General features: G+C 40.9%; 1 protein-coding gene across 1 annotated transcript in view; it reads left to right on the plus strand.

Annotated features, from left to right (window-relative positions):
* LOC126292219 (histone deacetylase 8-like) overlaps positions 1-20,667 on the plus strand; it is a 93,683-nt gene that overhangs the window by 51,071 nt on the left and 21,945 nt on the right. The window contains exons 7-8 of the mRNA XM_049986085.1: positions 7,966-8,060; positions 18,229-18,334. Coding sequence (XP_049842042.1) covers positions 7,966-8,060; positions 18,229-18,334 — 201 coding nt within the window. The remainder of the gene's footprint in view (positions 1-7,965; positions 8,061-18,228; positions 18,335-20,667) is intronic.

A 20,667-nucleotide genomic window follows, 5' to 3' on the forward strand; every position in this document is an offset into this window, starting at 1 on the left:
TTCCCATGGGTTAACCGATTGGACTCTGCTTTCCCTGGGTTAACCGATTGGACTCTGCTTTCCCTGGGTTAACCGATTGGACTCTGCTTTGCTTCTCTCTTCTGCAGCTTCCATCTTGGGCGTATTTGGAGCTTATGGGCACTCAACCATGAGGTTAACAGTGCCCAATTTCCATATTCCCTCTTTCTTCTGTTCCCCACATTCTCTCCCGAACCTGTACCCCCAACCCACCCTCACCCCTTCGACTAGTTCATGGCCCCAGATCGGATGGATCTCCTCTGGGGCTTGAAAGCCTCCATCACTCCTGTGGTGCTCTGCTGTTACTTCCACTCACTCTTATGGAGTTTTGCGATCCTGTTGATTTTACAGCAATGGCTCTAAATCTGCTGATCACAAGGGATGTGTCTTCACATCTCCTGTTGGCATGCCACGTGCGGGTTTTTTACAACAGAACTGGTGTTCATTTACTGCATAGAGGAAGCGTTTGGTCATAGACACGATGACAAGACTAGTGAGGTGCTCAGTCCCAACCAGTACACACGCGCTTTGTGTTTTCTTCTTCTGAAGAAGTACTTCTCTCTCCAAAAGTTAAAAGTTTATCAGTCTTTTCATGGTGTCTGTCTGCAATTTCACACCTCCTCTATGTAGTGAGTAGCAGTCCATCCTTTTAACCCTGTTCTTGTTTACTGCCATTACAGTCCTCGCTCATTCAAGTTTTATTATGAGTGGCCTTAAGGCTATCGCCACCCTCTCTCTGCCATCCACGACCTTCATGCCAATCTTGACTGTGCTGGTTGTTTGGTTTATTTCCATTGGGTCCCTGGCCACATGGGTATCCGGGATAACACGCTTACCAATTGTCTGGCTGGCAGAAGCCACCTACTCCCAGTTCTATTCGGGCAGTGTATTTAAAGCTTAAAGTCAAAAAGACCTTTCCACTCAGTCAGGGGCCGACTCTTGGGTGGCCACTCTCTGTCTAATAAACTTTTAGTGGCCTTTTCTGCCATTTTGTTTCCCATTTTATTGCCCTTCTTCCCCTGGTAGTGTCCTCATTGTGTCACGATCATGATGATATGTTGGGATTGGGATGGGTCAGGCACAGTGCCTGTGCCCTGTCACATGTAGCACATCAGTAACACCCCTCCACCCTCCCCGGCCCCATTCCTCCTATCCCCCTCCCTCTCCCCCCTCTACCCTACCTGTTCTATACTGATCCTGCTGCCCCGACACTTCTACCTCTGTGTTTGCCAGTGGGACTGATCATCTCACTGTGTGGTCCCCTGTGCCCCCCACCCCCACCTCAAAAACAAACCAACCAACCACAGTAATAACTACAATCCAACTGCTAAAAACTGATCCCAATTGTATAATCCTACCTGCCGACAAAGCTTCACCACTGTAGTTATGAACCATAGGGATTACCTGGTGAAGGGGCTCCGCCAGCTGAGAGATACATCCACTTACAAACCTTGCCACAGTGACTTCATCCAGAAAGCCAGCAGTATCTCCAGCCCTCCTTAAATACTGCTGTCATGGACCAACACCTTCAGCTTATTAATAGTAATTTACTTGCCAATGTAAAAGTCACCAACCGTTTCCTCCATCAGCTCTCAACAGTTCCTGTTCCTTACCAACCAATGCTCTACACGGTACTACCAGTGCCACATCCTTGTGCACTAACATTCCTAGTGCATATGGTCTTGACACTATTAAACGCTATTTTTCCCAGTACCTGATTGACTCCACACTTACAACCTCCTTGCTGGTCACCCTGACTGTTTCCTCACACATAATTGTCTCCTTTAAAGGCATCACCTACAAACAAATTTGTGGTAAAGCAATGAGCGCTTGTGTCGCACCAACCTGTTGCCAGCCTATTCGTGGGCCTACATTGTAACTAATCAGAATCTCAAACCCCTCAGTGGGTTCAGATTCATTGATGACATCTTTGTGAACAGGACTGAGGATGAGGAACCCTATTCAAATTCCTCCAGAATCTCAACATATCTCCCCTGTTCACTTCCTCCCCAACCCAACAAGAAAACTAGCAGTCCCTTTTGAAGTATACCAAGGTTCTCACTTAAACCTTCACAGACAAATCACCCTCCCAGCCTTGTCCAGAAACAGATCTTCCATGCCTTGCCTCTCCAGTCACTTACCACCTCCCACACACCCACTGTCCGGCCATGAGCTCTTCTGACTCGGTGCCACCTGGAACTGGAGCAGCTGAATCACATTCTCCACCAGGGTTGCAACTACCTCTTCTTGTCCCTGAAAGAGGAATGTCCTACCTAATATGCTGCCCGTACTGGTTTTCCACCGCACACTGAATTTGCACAATATCCTCGTCCGCCTCTACTCCACCCATGGTTCCAACCCCTTGACTCATGGCACATCCCTGCAGTATACCTAAATGCAAGACCTGTCCTATGTATCCTCCCATTATCACCTACCATGATCCTACATGACAGGCATCTCCTACCCCAACAAAGGCAGAGCTACCTGTGAAAGCAGAAATGTGGTTTACAAACTAGCTGCAATCACTTTGCCACTTTCTACGTGACATGACATTAACAAGTAATCTATTTGCATGAATGACCACTGCCAAGCTGTGACAGATGAGGTGAACCACCCAGGCTGGACATGTTGTCCAGTGTGATGTTCTTCACTTGAGTGATTACTGTACAGCCTGCACCATCTATATTCTTCCTACTGATTTTTCTGAACTGCATAGGCAAGAACTTGCGCTACAAAAACCCTGCATTGTCGTAACATCTTTCCTGTCCCGATCACACCCCTGCACACTTCTACAGGCAGCACAGCATCGTCCCCCACCCCTAGCCTGCTATTCCCTGCCCTACCATCCCATGCCATCTCTTCACCCCATGCCATCTCTTCACACCCACCACCCTCACCACATTGTTGCACACATCTCGCGCAGTTGCAGTTAGTCCCTAGTCCCTAGTTCCTGGGTACAGTGACTGTGTGTGTGTGTGTGTGTGTGTGTGTGTGTGTGTGTGTGAGAGAGAGAGAGAGAGTTCTGTCTTCGTCTGAAAGCTGAATATTAAGTCTTTTTCATTTCGCCTGTTTGGAAATCAACTCCTGCCCTATTTGGTGAATAGTAATCTGTCATTTCTATATTTTATGGATATGTTTCAGAAACAATAAAATAAGAGACCATGTGTATGTCACTTTGAACAAAATAAAGTGACGACCAGTGGCAAGCCATAGGATCAAATTAGATCTAACAGAATTGTCTGTGAAACCCTTTTGAGACAGTTGGTCACCTACATCCAGAAAGTTGACCACTGACAGTAAGGGATACATGTGTTGAATAACTCTGAGGATAAGGTACTTTTTGAAATAAAAGGCAAAGGTGGCTGGCAGTGGAGACAAAATGGAGGAAAGTTCGCAACACTGAGGAGATTAGGCGTGTGGCTCAGAGCTACCAACACAGGTAGCGGCTGAAAATCCTCAATAGCGTTGAGGGCATGTGGCTAAAACTCAGTTGGATGGATGATGCAGAACAACTGTGGAGAGTGGCATGCACTAACATGAAATAGGGACACCTGCCAGAAAATTGCGGAAAAGGTGAAGGTCCAAACTGGCCCATAGAGACACAGAAGGAGAAGGAAATAAAAGATAGACAAAATTGGAATAAACACATTAGAATGTTCTGTGATGAGTATAAGGAAGAAAGAAGACAATGATGATGACAGCAGCTTTTGAGTAAACAACTTGACAAGAGGGAACAGTTCAAGAATTTTACAACATTGCTCCCTGAAGAAACAGCAGCTAAAACTGTAACCCGTTGCAGGCCAATATTCTAGTGTGAGCTTATGCATAAACTGTATTGCATCTGAGCACATTTTGGAGATAAAATTAGTGTATCATAACAGTGCACACTCTTATTATTCTGCCCTCCCTCTCCATCTCGGGGAGGATGGATCAAAACATTTCAAGGACAGGATTCCATGTAATACTGTCAAAGAAACAGGCAAGCATCGGAGCCATAACAGAAGCAAAAAAGAAATTTATGTAGAAGGGAGTTTAAAAAGAAAAATGACCAACTGCATGTTTAGCTTTAATAATTGAATACAATGTAGACTATCTATTGTAGGTGTATTAGAGAGAGGATAATACTAACTTGTTTTAAGATTGATACAGGGCAATAAAATAAGAGACCATGTGTGTGTCACCTTGAACAAAATTAAGTGACGACAAGTGGCAAGTCACAGGATCAAATTAGATCTAACAGAATTGTCTGTGAAACCCTTTTGAGACAGTTGGTCACCTACATCCAGAAAGTACATCTGTGTGTGATAGACATTTTCATACCAGGAGTGGATAGAGATGATGAAATGGATAGATTGCATGAACAATTAAGATACCTCATAAATCAGCACATCAAACAGGGACCATCCTTGGTTGGAGATCTGAATCCAAGACTTGGTAAAACACCATCTAACAGGTAGCTGGAATATATGAAGGAGGGAGAGGGAGAGGAAGTGGGAGTCCAGTGTGCCAACCATTGCACCACCTCACTCAGTTGTTAAATAGGTATGATAATTGGATATACATTCTGATCTCCATGCCCATATTCTCATTCCTCCTCGCTATATATCTATTTCCTCCCCCTGTCCATTCCCCCTCCCCTCCCCCCTCCTCTCTGGCCTTGAGCTTTATTTGTTGTAATTGCCAACAAACCCCTGATAGGGAGCTGAGGTCACTCAAAATGTGACAGACTTTCCATGCTACTGCATCTGTGAGGATAGTAGCTGCAATTACATTATTTTGCATAGTTTTAAACTGTGGACAGGTGGAATGATTCATATTCCATAATAATATTCTAATCAAAAGCCAATAAGCCATAAATACTTCCCCGCTTTCTATTAAAACTATGAGAAAGAAAACAAAACAGCACATTCTTGTTTACAATTTTTGTTTAATATATAAAACACACACACACACACACACACACACACACACACAGTGTGTTAACGGTATAAGCTGCAAAAAAAGTGCTGTTAGTAGACCACAGTAAACGATTTAAAGTGTCTAGTAACATGTTTATCAAATAAATCAATAAAAAAACCACACAGTTCATCTCGGGACAATGTTTTTGGAAAAATACACACTGGACAATGCACACAGATTAGATGTGACTTGCAGAAACATTGTGCACAGTAGACTAGGACAATTCATTAAACAGGATCAAAACACTAAAGGGTGCCCACTCCACTCCACCTGCAACACTGGTTCACTTATGTAAGCAATTGGTTAGTGCTATTTACTGCTGCACATATTGAAATTGCGAGCGTGAGTCGCAAACAGGTAGACGACAGCAGCCTGAGTGGCTGAGTCACTGTAATATGCCAATCGTCAGCAGTCTTTGTGTTACCTGTGCAAATGTTATTGCAACTCAGTTAAACAATAGGATGGAAGCGAAATTTACAATCACTGAACTGTGTGATATTGATTTAGTTTATGACGAAGCAAAAGGTGTTGCGAGGGCAGCTGTACAAATTTATTGAGAATGCTTCCAACAGCGAAGACTTCCTGCACGATTGACATTTGTTGCTATTCACAAAAGGTTTACATCATCGTAATTTTCTACTTTTACTCGACTACAAAAGTACAGTTGCTATTTTTACCTTTTTACTTATAATTCTGTATGTGAAACGTATTGTCTGTTCTGAATGATTTCATTTTATTGTTACTAGTACACATTTAATTTGCACGGATTGGGAGATACTGGCTCTTTACTACCCCGCACAGAAGGCAGGGGCTCACAACGCGAAGAATGTACATTGGAAGATAAGGAACAAATTCTGGACCGCATCCACAAAAATCCCCGCCTAGTGGGTGTATTGCACAGTCATACATTGCACTTTGAAAGAGGAGCCTCTGTGGTCTTACTCCATTCATTACATACAAGAGTTGGAAGAACAAGATTTCCCTCCACAACGAGAATTCTCAGAGTGTTTTTTCTTACAAAATACGCAGCATGATTTTGTAAACAAAATACTCATCACAGATGAAGCATGTTTCACTCACAATAGAATAACTAATTTCCACAACATGAACACATGGATGGTTCACAGCTCGTGCCAAGTAGTAGCAACATTTTTTCAGCAACACTTTCTCGTAAGTTTATGGGCAGGTATAATCGATGGTCACATTATTGGGCCTTGTGCAGGTAAAGCATAATTGACTGGTAGCAATTTCTGAACCCTCTTAGAGGAGGCATTGCCACCAACTTATTAGAAAATGTTCCATTATCTGCATGTCCTAACACGTGGTTCCTCCACGCAATGGCGCTCCACATCACATTGGTCACAAAGTATGACGGTTTTTGAATAGAAGATTTCCAGGATTATGGAGGGGCGTTTTGGTCATCTTTGATGGCCAGCAAGCAGACCTGATTTAAATTCACTGGATTTGTACTGTTGGGGCTATATGAAGGAACTTATTTATGCTCAGCAAGTAAATAATGTAGACAAATTTACACAGAGGATTTTTAGTGTTGTCAGTACAGTAATGGCAAATGTGCATTTGTGTGAATGAGTACAACAAAACTGCATTTTCAGTAATGAAGCATATGTTAAATTAAATGATGGTAGGCATTTTGAACACTTATTGTAGTATTGGTGTTACAGGAAACAAAGTAATGCGGGTTTCATTTTCATTACAGTACTGTTGTAGAAAAGGAAAATAATCTGAATTTAATTATTGTTATGATATTGTTGTAAACAGAGGAAACAGTTGATTGTAGTTAATGCACAACAAATTATGTGGTAATTGGTTGATTGTGTAATAATGGAAACACATTTTATTTGATGGTAGCTTTCCTTTACCACTGCGACCTTCATTGTGATAATGCTGTAAAATAGAAAATGTCTGGTTGAGCTTAATTCAGTGTTTATGTAAAACAAATTACACATTCTTGACATGCCAAAGACATTAAATTGTTTGTTTCAGTAGTATCTGCATGCTGCATTGTTGTACACAACCAATGTTTAAATTGCTCTTGTTCATCCATGTGCTGTCAGTTGACAGTGTAAACAGAAATGCTTCTGCTATCAAACCTACAAATATCTATCTTTCAGGGAAGCAATATTTATAAGGCAAACAATTTGTGTATTGTTTCTATGCCCTGCTATTGTTAAAACTGATTGTAGAAAGGAAAACAAAACTGCAAATCTCACAGAACAACATAGCTCATTTTAATTCTTGCAGTTGATTTTAACAGAAGACTTGTACATTGTTGTTGAAAAAAATACATTATATGTCTGTCTGAATATTTTTTTTAGTATCTTGTGAAAATTATGATATGTATTAAAGAACATTTAGCCTATGTCTGTTCAAATGTTTATTAGAGTATTGTGTAAAAATCTGAAGTGAATTGGGTAAGAACTTACATTTGCTTACAGCCTTTTCTATACCACACATTTCAGAAGTGTGTACCCTATGTCTGTCCAGTCATTCATTAAAGTATCATGTAAAAATTTGAAGTAAATCTGTCAGGAACTTCTCAAATTTCTTAAAAAAACATTTCCACCTTGTTGGCAGACATATATTTATGCACTATATGTGTTAATGATGTATGTAGTTTAGAATATAATGTAAAAATTTGAAGTAAATTGGTTAATAGCTTTTCGAGATTTTGCTGTCAAATCGACCATTACTTTTCCTTTAGTGAGGTTTTCATACAAAAATACCATTCAAATTTCTGACTTTTCCGGTGGATTTTCCAAAAAGTTTGTTTCACAAAAACCTTGTCTTGACAAAAAGGGGGGGGGGGGGGGGTCAGGGTCAGCAGGCCAAATCGGTCGAGCCGTTCTCAAGTGATCATCTTTCATACATGCAACAAATGATTTTTATTTATGTAGATTTGTAGTTGCAATTGCATCACATTGCTGAGCCTTGTTTAACAGTGGATGCCACTCACTTGTGATGTTCTAGGTGGCTACAACCTGCCGAACACAGCTCGCTGTTGGGGGGCGGTGACAGCTGCCATTGCTGGCAGCAAACTACCAGCTGAAGTCCCGGAGCACGACGTAAGTGGGTGCACAGATGGCTCACAAAATATGGATGGAGCTCTTTTATTTTTCTTTAACAGTTTTGACAGACATTGTACAGCTTCCTCGTGCAGAAGCAATACAATATTACCTCTCTCTCTCTCTCTCTCTCTCTCTCTCTCTCTCTCTCTCTCTCTCTGGTCTTAAATGTTTTTCTTTCTATGTAATGCGAAAAGTGACATTGTCTCCACTGTTCTGGCTGACACTGTATTCCTAACCTGTAGTTTGAAAAGAAACAAATGGCAGACACAAGGCATCCTCTATATCAAGGGTGCTCAACATTTTTAAACTTCAGATCTGCTACATGCAATTTAGTCCATTTAGAGCTCAACTAACTTAAAGAAACTCATAAAGGATTTAAGCACAGAACAACACTGTAGCTAACATCAAAAATTTTAATCACACAAAGTAAATAATAATTTTCTCTCCATCAAATGTTGTAGGCCTACTACTCAACTTTAAAGATATATCACCTGTGAAAAAAATTAAAAAATACACCATCATAAATGTTGAAAAAGTTTAGTGAGGTATTTGGCTTTGTAGAGTATTGGCAAGTTTATTACAATCTGATGAATAATTTGTCAGAGCCAACCTCATGCAACCTGAAAGGTGAGGATCAGTCAGTATATTTCTACACTTATATTTCACTATGTTTATCATAGAAAATTCTGTCTCCTAGGAACCAGTTGATTCAGGAAAATGGTAAAACACATGGTGCTACTTTTAATTGTATTCCGACTTTAAGGAAATGGCATTTTGAAATCAAATTCTTTCCTCCTCAGGTTCGACCTCACGGGAAGAGCTAGAAGAAGTCATTTTACTTGAAATGTCTTCCACATCCATTTTCTGGCAAGGTTGAGCTATGAAAGCTAGAACAGGTTCTGCTGCTCTGAAAATTGTTTTCAAACAGTGTTTTCAGTACTGTCAGGTTGACTATAGGTCTTTACAGCTTGTTGCTCCAATAGTTCTGACTGAATTTGAGGAATGTGTTTTACGTTTAATTACAGTTCACGGGTAGTAATCTCACTATGTGTGAGAAAAGACTGCTGCTTGGTGCGAGCATTAAAGGTGGTGAAATGCAGATGGAGAGGAAAGAGGCAGAGACAGTATTGCCAGATTAAGTGCCACCAAATACCATGCAAAAATACTTACTGTTAACAAACTGATATTTTACAAAACAAGCTCATTTAAACAAATGGACAATGGTTTTGAAAGATCGGCCCACAAAACCATGGTGATTGAGTGGTTGATTGCAATTGATTGATTGAGCACCCCTGTCTATACGGTCGTTGTTAAGATAGGCCCAGGCATTGTCCGTGCTACAGGTTGCATTTATTTCTTTTGTTCTTTTTTTCCGCTTCAAAAGTAGTACACCATCTGGGAAAGCAAACGGTTAGAGACTATAGTCAAAGCGCTTCGTTTTTAATTTCTCCACTAAAGCAAGAATTGTCTCTCAGTGACCACCTGTCTTTTCTTGGATCAAACTCTCAAAGTGCAAGGGGACTCCATAATGACAGGAAATTCTGTCTAAAGTTCAAAACGAAGGCAGGGTACGCTGCTCTGTGGAGGAAAACATAGCACTTGACACCTGCCATTGATGGTGGATTTCCTGCGAACATATGGTGAAGCCTTTAATGCTGCAGAGTGTTGTCTTCACATTGTGTATAATACGGAAACGGAAAAACATCCTATGGGTATAGAAAATAAGTAAAGGAGGAAAGACAAACATAATTTTTAATTAGGCCCAATTATTGACATTGAAAGATCCTGCAGTTTTTAATTAATAGTAGATATTTTGAGCTGTGCACAAGATGTCTTAATAATCCATTAGTGCAGCCCTTTGATAAGCACATGCACTGAAATTTCTGAAAATTATGACAGTGTAAATGATTCAAATTACTGAATCACAGCACCATAACATGGCCTGTGACCTCTCTTCTAAGCCTTATGTTGTGTAACCCTGTGGGCTGCAGCTACAGCCTCAGAATACCTACCCAGAGGCATCATTCTGCCCATCCTGAACTCACTCGCGCATCCACCGACATCGACGAGGGATTCCAGTACTGTCTCTTATGTCTCCATTTCATTTGAGGGATTGCCATGTTCCCACTGTTCACTGGAAGAAAGCGCTTTTGGGGATCCAGAGTTGCTTCACAAGTGCCAAACACTGTTGGTGTGGCTGTGGGCTCTGATTTCTCGTATTTCACAACAGTCATTTTCCGTGAGTAAGTGGAAGTTAACAAACTATTTTCAGATTCAGAGGGGAAAGTATGTGATTGAAATTGAGAGTTCATCAAAAGATCTCACAACAATGAAAAAACTGTATCAATGATTGCATTCATGACTTGCTTATCCTATTTGACACACTCTCTCCTTTTATTTCCTGATAATGTAAAATAAGCTTCCCTTCTCCATTTACATGTACATTTACGCACATACACCGCAAGCCACCGTATGGTGCATGGCAGAGAGTATGTTCTACCACTACTAGTAATTTCCCTTCCTGTGCCAAGCATAAATAGTGTGTGGGGAAAACAATTATCAGCTTCAAGTACTTGTTCTCAGAATTTTCTCAATAGCGTTGTTAGAAAAGAACATCACCTTCCTCTCAGAGATTTCAATTTGAGTCCCTCAAGCATCTCAGTAATATCTGCATGTTCATTGAACCTACCAGTAATAAGTCTAGCAGACTAACTCTGATTGGTTCGATGTCTACCTTAAATCTGACTACTTTTGGTGTCTCATTTTCTAATCTAATTCTCTCATCATTATCTGACTTAATTTGTCTACATTTCATTACTCTTATTTTGCGTATGTTATGTCATTATTCCATTCTGCTCAACTGTTCTTTCTTTCTGTTTCTTTTCCCCTGATCTTTAATTGGTTTCCAAATGTTTCTTTGCTTTCCTTTGCCACTTGTTTAGTGCACAGATTAAATAACATTGGAGCTGGGCCACAATTTTGTATTACATCCTTCTATAATATTGTCTCACTTTCTTGCGCTTCAACATTTGTACTTGTACTCTGGTTTCTGTACAAGTTGTTGATAAGCTTTTGTTCCCTGTATTTCATCCTTGCTACCGTCATCATTTCAAAGAGCTTATTCAAGTCAACATTGTCAAAAGCTTTATCTAAATCCACATGTGCTCTGAATATAGGTTTGCCCTTCTTTAACCTAACTTCTAAGCTAAGTTTTTCGGCTCAGTACTAGAGATGGGTCGTTCATGAACTAACGGGTACAAAGGAATTGTTCACCAAGATGAACAGAACGAGCGAGGAATGAATTCTAAGGTACGGCCTTTCATAGCTCACTTCAGTTGCGGCTTCCTACTTATAGCTCTCAGGAACAGGATAGGCCAGTCCCGTTCCCACAATGGCACATCGGCCGGTCTCGTTCCAGCCTTGGTCCTGTTCCAGTCTGTCTCAGTCTCGGTCTTACTGGGCCGGACTCATCCTTCATTGCATGGCCACTTGTCGCACTTCCACTGCTGACTGCTCATAGTTAGTTCAGTATCAAGTTGTTGTTGTTTGTTTCGTTCGCTTCAGATGCCCCTTCTAGATTTGTTTCAAACCTTTTTTGAACTCTGAACTTCTGGTTCTTTTTGTAATCTATTCAGTGTCCACGGCCAGTAATTAAAATGTAGTTTATATTTACGTAAGTTACGTAAAAATTATGTGGTATGTAATAAATAAATCAATCTTTTCAAGCGACAAAATGGCATATTAGCTTACTTCACTATTATGATAAACAGCAGAAGAAATATTTGTAAAAAGGCAAGATTCTTTGTTATTAGACATGCAATGGACGGCAGCACGGCACACACGTGTGGCCATTTTCTGTCTTTTTTTGATCCAAGGTAAAAGAGCATGTTCGTTGTTATGGAAGGCAGACTGACTTACAACTGAATGAGGCCCGCGCTTCGTAATCGAGTGTATGGTGTCACATTTTGTAAAGAGAATATGATAACTTTTACAATATTATTTCAGTGGTAAGGGTAGCGCACGAAAAATTGCCCCTGAGTACTAGACTGCTCATTGTCACTTACCAATCATCTATTGTTTCGAAGTCATTTGCATTAGCTTATTTGTTATTTCTTCACTGCCTAATTGTTGTTGTGGTCTTCAGTCCTGAAACTGGTTTGATGCAACTCTCCATGCTACTCTATCCTGTGCAAGCTTCTTCATCTCCCAGTACCTACTGCAACCTACATCCTTCTGAATCTGCTTAGTGTAGTCATCTCTTGGTCTCCCTCTACGATTTTTACCCTCCACGCTGCCCTCCAATACTAAATTGGTGATCCCTTGATGCCTCAGAACATGTCCTACCAACGGATCCCTTCTTCTGGTCAAGTTGTGCCACAAACTTCTCTTCTCCCCAATCCGATTCAATACTTCCTCATTAGTTATGTGATCTACCCATCTAATCTTCAGCATTCTTCTGTAGCACCACATTTCGAAAGCTTCTATTCTCTTCTTGTCCAAACTATTTATCGTCCATGATTCACTTCCATACATGGCTACACTCCATACTAATACTTTCAGAAATGACTTCCTGACACTTAAATCTATACTCGATGTTAACAAATTTCTCTTCTTCAGAAACGCTTTCCTTGCCATTGTCAGTCTACATTTTATATCCTCTCTACTTCGACCATCATCAGTTATTTTGCTCCCAAAATAGCAAAACTCCTTTAATACTTGAAGTGTCTCATTTCCTAATCTAATTCCCTCAGCATCACCCGACTTAATTCGACTACATTCCATTATCCTCGTTTTGCTTTTGTTGATGGTCATCTTATATCCTCCTTTCAAGACACTATCCATTCCGTTCAACTGCTCTTCCAAGTCCTTTGCTGTCTCTGACAGAAATACGATGTCATCGGCGAACCTCAAAGTTTTTATTTCTACTCCATGGATTTTAATACCTACTCCGAATTTTCCTTTTGTTTCCTTTACTGATTGCTCAATATAGAGATTGAATAACATCGGGGATAGGCTACAACCCTGTCTTACTCCCTTCCCCACCACTGCTTCCCTTTCATGCCCCTCGACTCTTATAGCTGCCATCTGGTTTCTGTACAAATTGTAAATAGCCTTTCGCTCCCTGTATTTTACCCCTGCCACCTTCAGAATTTGAAAGAGAGTATTCCAGTCAACATTGTCAAAAGCTTTCTCTAAGTCTACAAATGCTAGAAACGTAGGTTTGCCTTTTCTTAATCTAGCTTCTAAGATAAGCCGTAGGGTCAGTTTTGCCTCACGTGTTCCAACATTTCTACGGAATCCAAACTGATCTTCCCCCAGGTCGGCTTCTACCAGTTTTTCCATTCGTCTGTAAAGAACTCGCGTTAGTATTTTACAGCTGTGACTTATTAAACTGATAGTTCGGTAATTTTCACATCTGTCAACACCTGCTTTCTTTGGGATTGGAATTATTACATTCTTCCTGAAGTCTGAGGGTATTTCGCCTGTCTCATACATCTTGCTCACCAGATGGTAGAGTTTTGTCAGGACTGGCTCTCCCAAGGCCGTCAGTAGTTCCAATGGAATGTTGTCGACTCCGGGGGCCTTGTTTCGACTCAGGTCTTTCAGTGCTCTGTCAAACTCTTCACGCAGTATTGTATCTCCCATTTCATCTTCATCTACATCCTCTTCCATTTCCATAATATTGTCCTCAAGTACATCGCCCTTGTATAGACCCTCTATATACTCCTTCCACCTTTCTGCTTTCCCTTCTTTGCTTAGAACTGGGTTTCCATTTGAGCTCTTGATATTCATACAAGTGGCTCTCTTTTCTCCAAAGGTCTCTTTAATTTTCCTGTAGGCAGTATCTATCTTATCTCTAGTGAGATAAGCCTCTACATCCTTACATTTGTCCTCTAGCCATCCCTGCTTAGCCATTTTGCACTTCCTGTCAATCTCATTTTTGAGACGTTTGTATTCCTTTTTGCCTGCTTTATTTACTGCATTTTTATATTTTCTCCTTTCATCAATTAAATTCAATATTTCTTCTGTTACCCAAGGATTTCTACTAGCCCTAGTCTTTTTACCTACTTGATCCTCTGCTGCCTTCACTACTTCATCCCTCAAAGCTACCCATTCTTCTTCTATTGTATTTCTTTCCCACATTCCTGTCAATTACACCCTTATGCTCTCCTTGAAACTCCGTACAACCTCTGGTTCTTTTAGTTTATCCAGGTCCCATCTCCTTAAATTCTCACCTTTTTGCAGTTTCTTCAGTTTTAATCTACAGCTCATAACCAATAGATTGTGGTCAGAGTCCACATCTGCCCCTGGACATGTCTTACAATTTAAAACCTGGTTCCTAAATCTCTGTCGTACCATTATATAATCTATCTGAAACCTGTCAGTATCTCCAGGATTCTTCCATGTATACAGCCTTCTTTTATGATTCTTGAACCAAGTGTTACCTATGATTAAGTTGTGCTCTGTGCAAAATTCTACCAGGCGGCTTCCTCTTTCATTTCTTTGCCCCAGTCCATATTGACCTACTACGTTTCCTTCTCTCCCTTTTCCTACTACCGAATTCCAGTCACCCATGACTATTAAATTTTCGTCACCCTTCACTATCTGAATAATTTCTTTTATTTGATCATATATTTCTTCAATTTCTTCGTCATCTACAGAGCTAGTTGGCATATAAACTTTTACTACTGTAGTAGGTGTGGGCTTCGTATCTATCTTGGCCACAATAATGCGTTCACTATGTTGTTTGTAGTAGATTACCCGCATTCCTATTTTCCTATTCATTATTAAACCTACTCCTGCATTACCCCTATTTGATTTTGTGTTTATAACCCTGTAGTCACCTGACCAGAAGTCTTGTTCCTCCTGCCATCTAACTTCACTAATTCCCACTATAACTTTAACCTGTCCATTTCCCTTTTCAAATTTTCTAACGTACCTGCCCGATTAAGGGATCTGACATTCCACACTCCGACCTGTAGAACGCCAGTTTTCTTTCTCCTGATAACGACATCCTCTTGAGTAGTCCCCGCCCGAAGATCCGAATGGGGGACTATTTTACCTCCGGAATATTTTACCCAAGAGGATGCCATCATCATTTAATCATACAGTAAAACTGCATGCCCTCGGGAAAAATTACGGCTGTAGTTTCCCCTTGCTTTCAGCCGTTCGCAGTACCAGCACAGCAAGGCTGTTTTGGTTATTGTTACAAGGCCAGATCAGTCAATCATCCAGACTATTGCCCCTGCAACTACTGAAAAGGCTGCTGCCCCTCTTCAGGAACCACATGTTTGTCTGGCCTCTCAACAGATACCGCTTCGTTGTGGTTGCACCTATGGTACGGCTATCTGTATCGCTGAGGCACGCAAGCCTCCCCACCAGCGGCAAGGTCCATGGTTCATGGGGGGAGGACTGCCTAATTATCACATGTTTATCTATTCTGCTCGTAGCGGTCAACAGATCATGTATAATTGGTGAGCAGTGTGTACTTAGGGCTGGTTTTTGGTGCGCTACCTTATATTATTTCATTGCGATCAGCCACATAACGCTACTGTTGGCTAAACAAGATGTTTTGCAGAATAATGAAAATTACAAGTGTGTGAGAATTCTGTTATGAGGCAAGAGCCCCTCTTGACGCCTTCCATGTTCAGTCACCTGTGCTATTAATTTTCAGTTTTTCATAAGAACCATATACCAAGCACAGTGAACGGTAACGAGTAAAATGAACGGTTCCCAAAAAAAAGAGCGATCAGCAGTGTACTAGTTCCCAAGGATGAATGACTTTGCCCATCTCTACTCAGTACTGCCTCACTTGTTCCAACATTTCTCTGAAAGCCAAACTGATCTTTCCCGAGATAGGCTTCTGCCTGCCATTCCATCAGTCTGTAAATAATTGTGTGATTGCGTGGTTTCAGAGCGATCATTGCAAGCAATCACATCCATAAAATATCTACACACATGCATTTGGAGCAGTTTAAAGTGGAGTGACCACGTGAAACTAATTGCAGGTAAGGCAGATACTAGAACAAGATCAGTTGGAAGAATCCTCAGGAAATCTATTCCATCCAAAATAGAGGTAGCGTACAAAACCCTTATTTGTTGAGTACTCAAATGTTGCTCGTCAGTCTGGAATCTGTACCAGATAGGATCGATAGAGAGACTAGAGGAGATCTTAAGAAGAACAGCTCATTTTATTGCAGGTTCATTTAGTAAGGTGAAAGTGTCACGAATATGCTCGGCCAACTCCAGTGGCAGATGCTGTGAAACGGGCATTCTGAATCGCAGTGTGGTTTACTGTTAAACCTCGGAAAGCATACAATCTGAGAAGAGATGGCCAGTATATTGCTTCCTCCTACATATATCTTGCCAAAACACCATAAAGATAAAGATAGAGAAATCTGAGATCACAAGGCTTGCCGATAATTGTTCTTCTCGTGAACTATTTGCATCTGAAACAGGAAAGGGGGGGATTGACGTAGGTAAGAAGGTACCCTCTGCCACACACCATAGGGTGCTTTTGGAGTGTGTGGAGTGTGTTAATGTCAGCCAGCCATGACTTATAAAACTGATGGTCAGTTATATTCAGATCTGTCAGTACCTGCCTGCATTGGAATTTATTACAATCTTCTTGAAGTCTGAGGGTATTTCTTCTGTTTCATATTTCTAGTGTATCAGGTGGAATAGTTTTCTCATGGCTTGCTCTCACAAGGATTTTGATAATTCTGAGGCAATGAAGTGTTACTCCGGTGTCTTGTTTCAACTTGGATCTTTCAGTATTTGTAAAATTCTTGTTGTACTGTCATGTCTCACCTTTATCTACTTCATCTTCATTATGTATAATATTGTCTTGAAGTCAATTCTTTATATTTCTTCCAACTTTCAGCCTTCTCTTTTTTGCTGAGTGCTAGCTTGCCATCTGGGCTGTTGATATTCATACATCTGCTTCTCTTTTCTGCAAAGACTTTTTCATTTTATTTATATAATTCTTTTAATATTTAGAGTACAGCTATATGTGGGAAAGTTGATGGACTCCTGAGGCAGTTTTCACCTGACACTGTCATGTGAACATGATTTCCTTTTGTCATCACTCTGTAGATAGACTGGTTGGAAGCAATTCTCATCCTCCGGTTTTCCCCATCTCCAATAAGTCTCCTCAGTGCAGGTGTGCGTTGATACTTTCAGATCGCATTGTACCTGCCTTATGTACTGCAGTTTTGGTATTCCTTGTGTTTTCTGCCCAGCCAGTTGTCATCTATATTAATAACTCTGTTACTCGATATTCCCATAAAATGATCTTCTCTCCCCTGTGTTGTTGAACACTTCTTCATTGGTCATCCCCTCAGTCCATGAAATCTTGAGGGTTCTCCATCAACACCGTGCCTCAGAATTCTTTAATCTTTTCCGTTTTGGCTGGTCTACTGTCCGTGTGTCTGAGCCATATGGGTCAATGCTCCAGGCAAAAGTTTTTACATACCATTTCCTGACATTTAATGAAGATTTTTCAGTGTTAGTTCTCGTACTTTTCTTTAGTGTAGAATGCTGTTTTAACTTGTGGACTTCTGGATTTAATCTACAAATGTACAAAAGCTCACTAGAAGTGCCGTGAGCAGTCTCCAATGTGTGCCCTGTGGTTGCAGTAGCACCTGCCTCTCTGACGCTGTCTTACCACACTGGGACTCGAACCCAGAATCTTGCATTTCATGACCTATCTGACATGCCTGGTCTCCGAACTTGACAGAACCTCTCATGTGTACTTTAGCAGACTACTATTCCTGGAAGTTTTGAGGAGTCTCTGTCTGACGAAATACAGAGGAGGGCTTCTGCCCAGTGCAAAAATTAGGACAGAAGTACTGACAAGTCGTGAGCCGTGCCTTGATAGTTCGGTCAGTAAGTGCATTTTCTACAAGTAACTGAGTTTGCAGGCTCTTGTACCAGTCTGGCGGACAATTGTAATTGATTGGTTATTTTCAGAAATGGCACACACTCTGTGGTAGAATGAAAGAGTCAGTATGCTTCTGTCTCTTTCTTTGAACATTTTTGTTATATTCTGCGAAATCCAGTGCGGTATTAGTACTGACCCAGAACACTTTATTCATGTATTTTTTTCTGCTACGTACTCTTCTTCCATGTTCATTGGAGTTGATTTTCTAAATATTTGTTGCAGTTCCTAGGGGAGTATGGACCGTATTTTGAATTCGGTATACAGCCTTCTTTACGGAAGGACTATAATACAAAGGAGTACATTGACAGCATCGTACAGCAGATAACAGGTGAGTTTGTGTACTGATCATACTTTGTCCTGTTGCCAAATCTATCTGTTCTCCAAGGTGGGAGCCCAAGTTGCATGCTCATACTCATTGTAATTTAAACATTCCATGTAAACAGTTGTAACTAACAAATTGATTAGAGCAAAACAAATTTTTAAAAAGTGAGATTAACTCACAGTTAACAATTATAGAACCATGCTAAACCTTGTATAGAAAGGATAAAAAGTAAAATTATGCATTTTGAAGTGACATTTTATTTATGTTCCCAAGAGTTTGGGGACAATACAAATTCTCTCGCAAAAATAAGATGTATCTGACACTACTCGCCTAAATAATTGGCGAGCTCTCGACGAAAACACTTGCTGCTGTCTGAGAAGCACATGAACCGTCTCCTGCCCCTGTTATAGTGACAATATGTGCTAATCTCTGGTCAGCCTAGAAGGAAGCTGCAGTTTAAAAGCAGTACTATGTACAGGGTTATTACAAATGATTGAAGCGATTTCACAGCTCTACAATAACTTAATTACTTGAGATATTTTCACAATGCTTTGCACACAAATACAAAAACTCAAAGTTTTTTTAGGCATTCACGAATGTTCGATATGTGCCCCTTTAGTGATTCGGCAGACATAAAGCCGATAATAAAGTTCTTTCCACACTCGGCGCAGCACGTCCCCATCAATGAATTCGAAAGCATCGTTGATGCGAGCTCGCAGTTCTGGCACGTTTCTTGGTAGAGGAGGTTTAAACACTGAATCTTTCACAGAACCCACAGAAAGAGATCACATGGGGTTAAGTCGGGAGAGTGTGGAGGCCATGACATGATGGCTGATCATGATCTCCACCATGACCGATCCATCGGTTCTCCAATCTCCTGTTTAAGAAATGCCAAACATCATGATGGAAGTGCGGTGGAGCGCCATCCTGTTGAAAGATGAAGTCGGCACTGTCGGTCTCCAGTTGTGGCATGAGCCAATTTTCCAGCATGTCCAGATACACATGTCCTTTAACGTTTTTTTCGCAGAAGAAAGAGGGGCCGTAAACTTTAAACCGTGAGATTGCACAAAACACATTAATTTTTGGTGAATTGCGAATTTGTTGCACGAATGCATGAAGATTATCTACCGCCCAGATTCGTACATTGTGTCTGTTCACTTCACCATTAAGAAAAAATGTTGCTTCGTCACTGAAAACAAGTTTCGCACTGAACGCATCCTCTTCCATGAGCTGTTGCAACCGTGCCGAAAATTCAAAGCGTTTGACTTTGTCATCGGGTGTCAGGGCTTCTAGCAATTGTAAATGGTAAGGGTTCTGCTTTAGCCTTTTCTGTAAGATTTTCCAAACCGTCGGCTGTTGTACGTTTAGCTCCCTGCTTGCTTTATTCGTCAACTTCCGCGGGCTACGCTAGAAACTTGCCCGCACGCGTTCAACTGTTTCTTCACTCACTGCAAGCCGACCCGTTGATTTCCCCTTACAGAGGCATCCAGAAGCTTTAAACTGCGCATACCATTGCCAAATGGAGTTAGCAGTTGGTGGATCTTTACTGAACTTCATCCTGAAGTGTCGTTACACTGTTATGACTGACTGATGTGAGTGCATTTCAAGCACAACATACACTTTCTCGGCTCCTGTCGCCATTTTGTCTCACTGTGCTCTGGCGGCAGAAACCTGAAGTGCGGCTTCAGCCGAACAAAACTTTGAGTTTTTCTAAGTATCTGTAGTGTGTCGTGACCATATGTCAATGAATGGAGCTACAGTGAATTTATGAAATTGCTTCAATCATTTGTAATAGCCCTGTACACAATTGATCTAGTGTTACCTCGGGCAAAACTTTCCCTTTCAACTAGTTGCATTAAATTTTTATAAAATCCCAAGCTTTCAATGATTACTTTTAGTGCCATCATTGTGGACTAAGTCTGACTGCTTGACAGCCCCTGACACTGACGATGGAGGCGCTGACTGCCTACTGAGGTGCCCAAGACAGTGGTGACACACTGGACTCGCATTAGGAAGGGAGGTGGTTCAAATCCCCCCGGTTGTCCACATTTAGGTTTTCTGTGATTTTTAGATCTGATGATGATCACTTTAGAAGATTGAAACTAGTCATCTAAAAATAAAAATCAACAATTAAAATACGACCAAGGCTGTGTTTGCCAAATAAGTTTAGTTTTAATAGATCACTGTTTTCTGGGAACAGTGTTCCAAAAACTTTTAATTGTCCTCAATGCAGGTGTAGAAAATCTCCAACTGCAGTACAGTCAAAATGTCTCGTACTCATCCATCTCAAATAGCTAGTAAAAATTCTTATACTGAAAAAGAAGAATGAAAAAAGTATT

Source organism: Schistocerca gregaria, chromosome 9 (genome assembly GCF_023897955.1).
Source record: "Schistocerca gregaria isolate iqSchGreg1 chromosome 9, iqSchGreg1.2, whole genome shotgun sequence".
NCBI classification, from domain to species: Eukaryota; Metazoa; Arthropoda; class Insecta; order Orthoptera; family Acrididae; genus Schistocerca; species Schistocerca gregaria.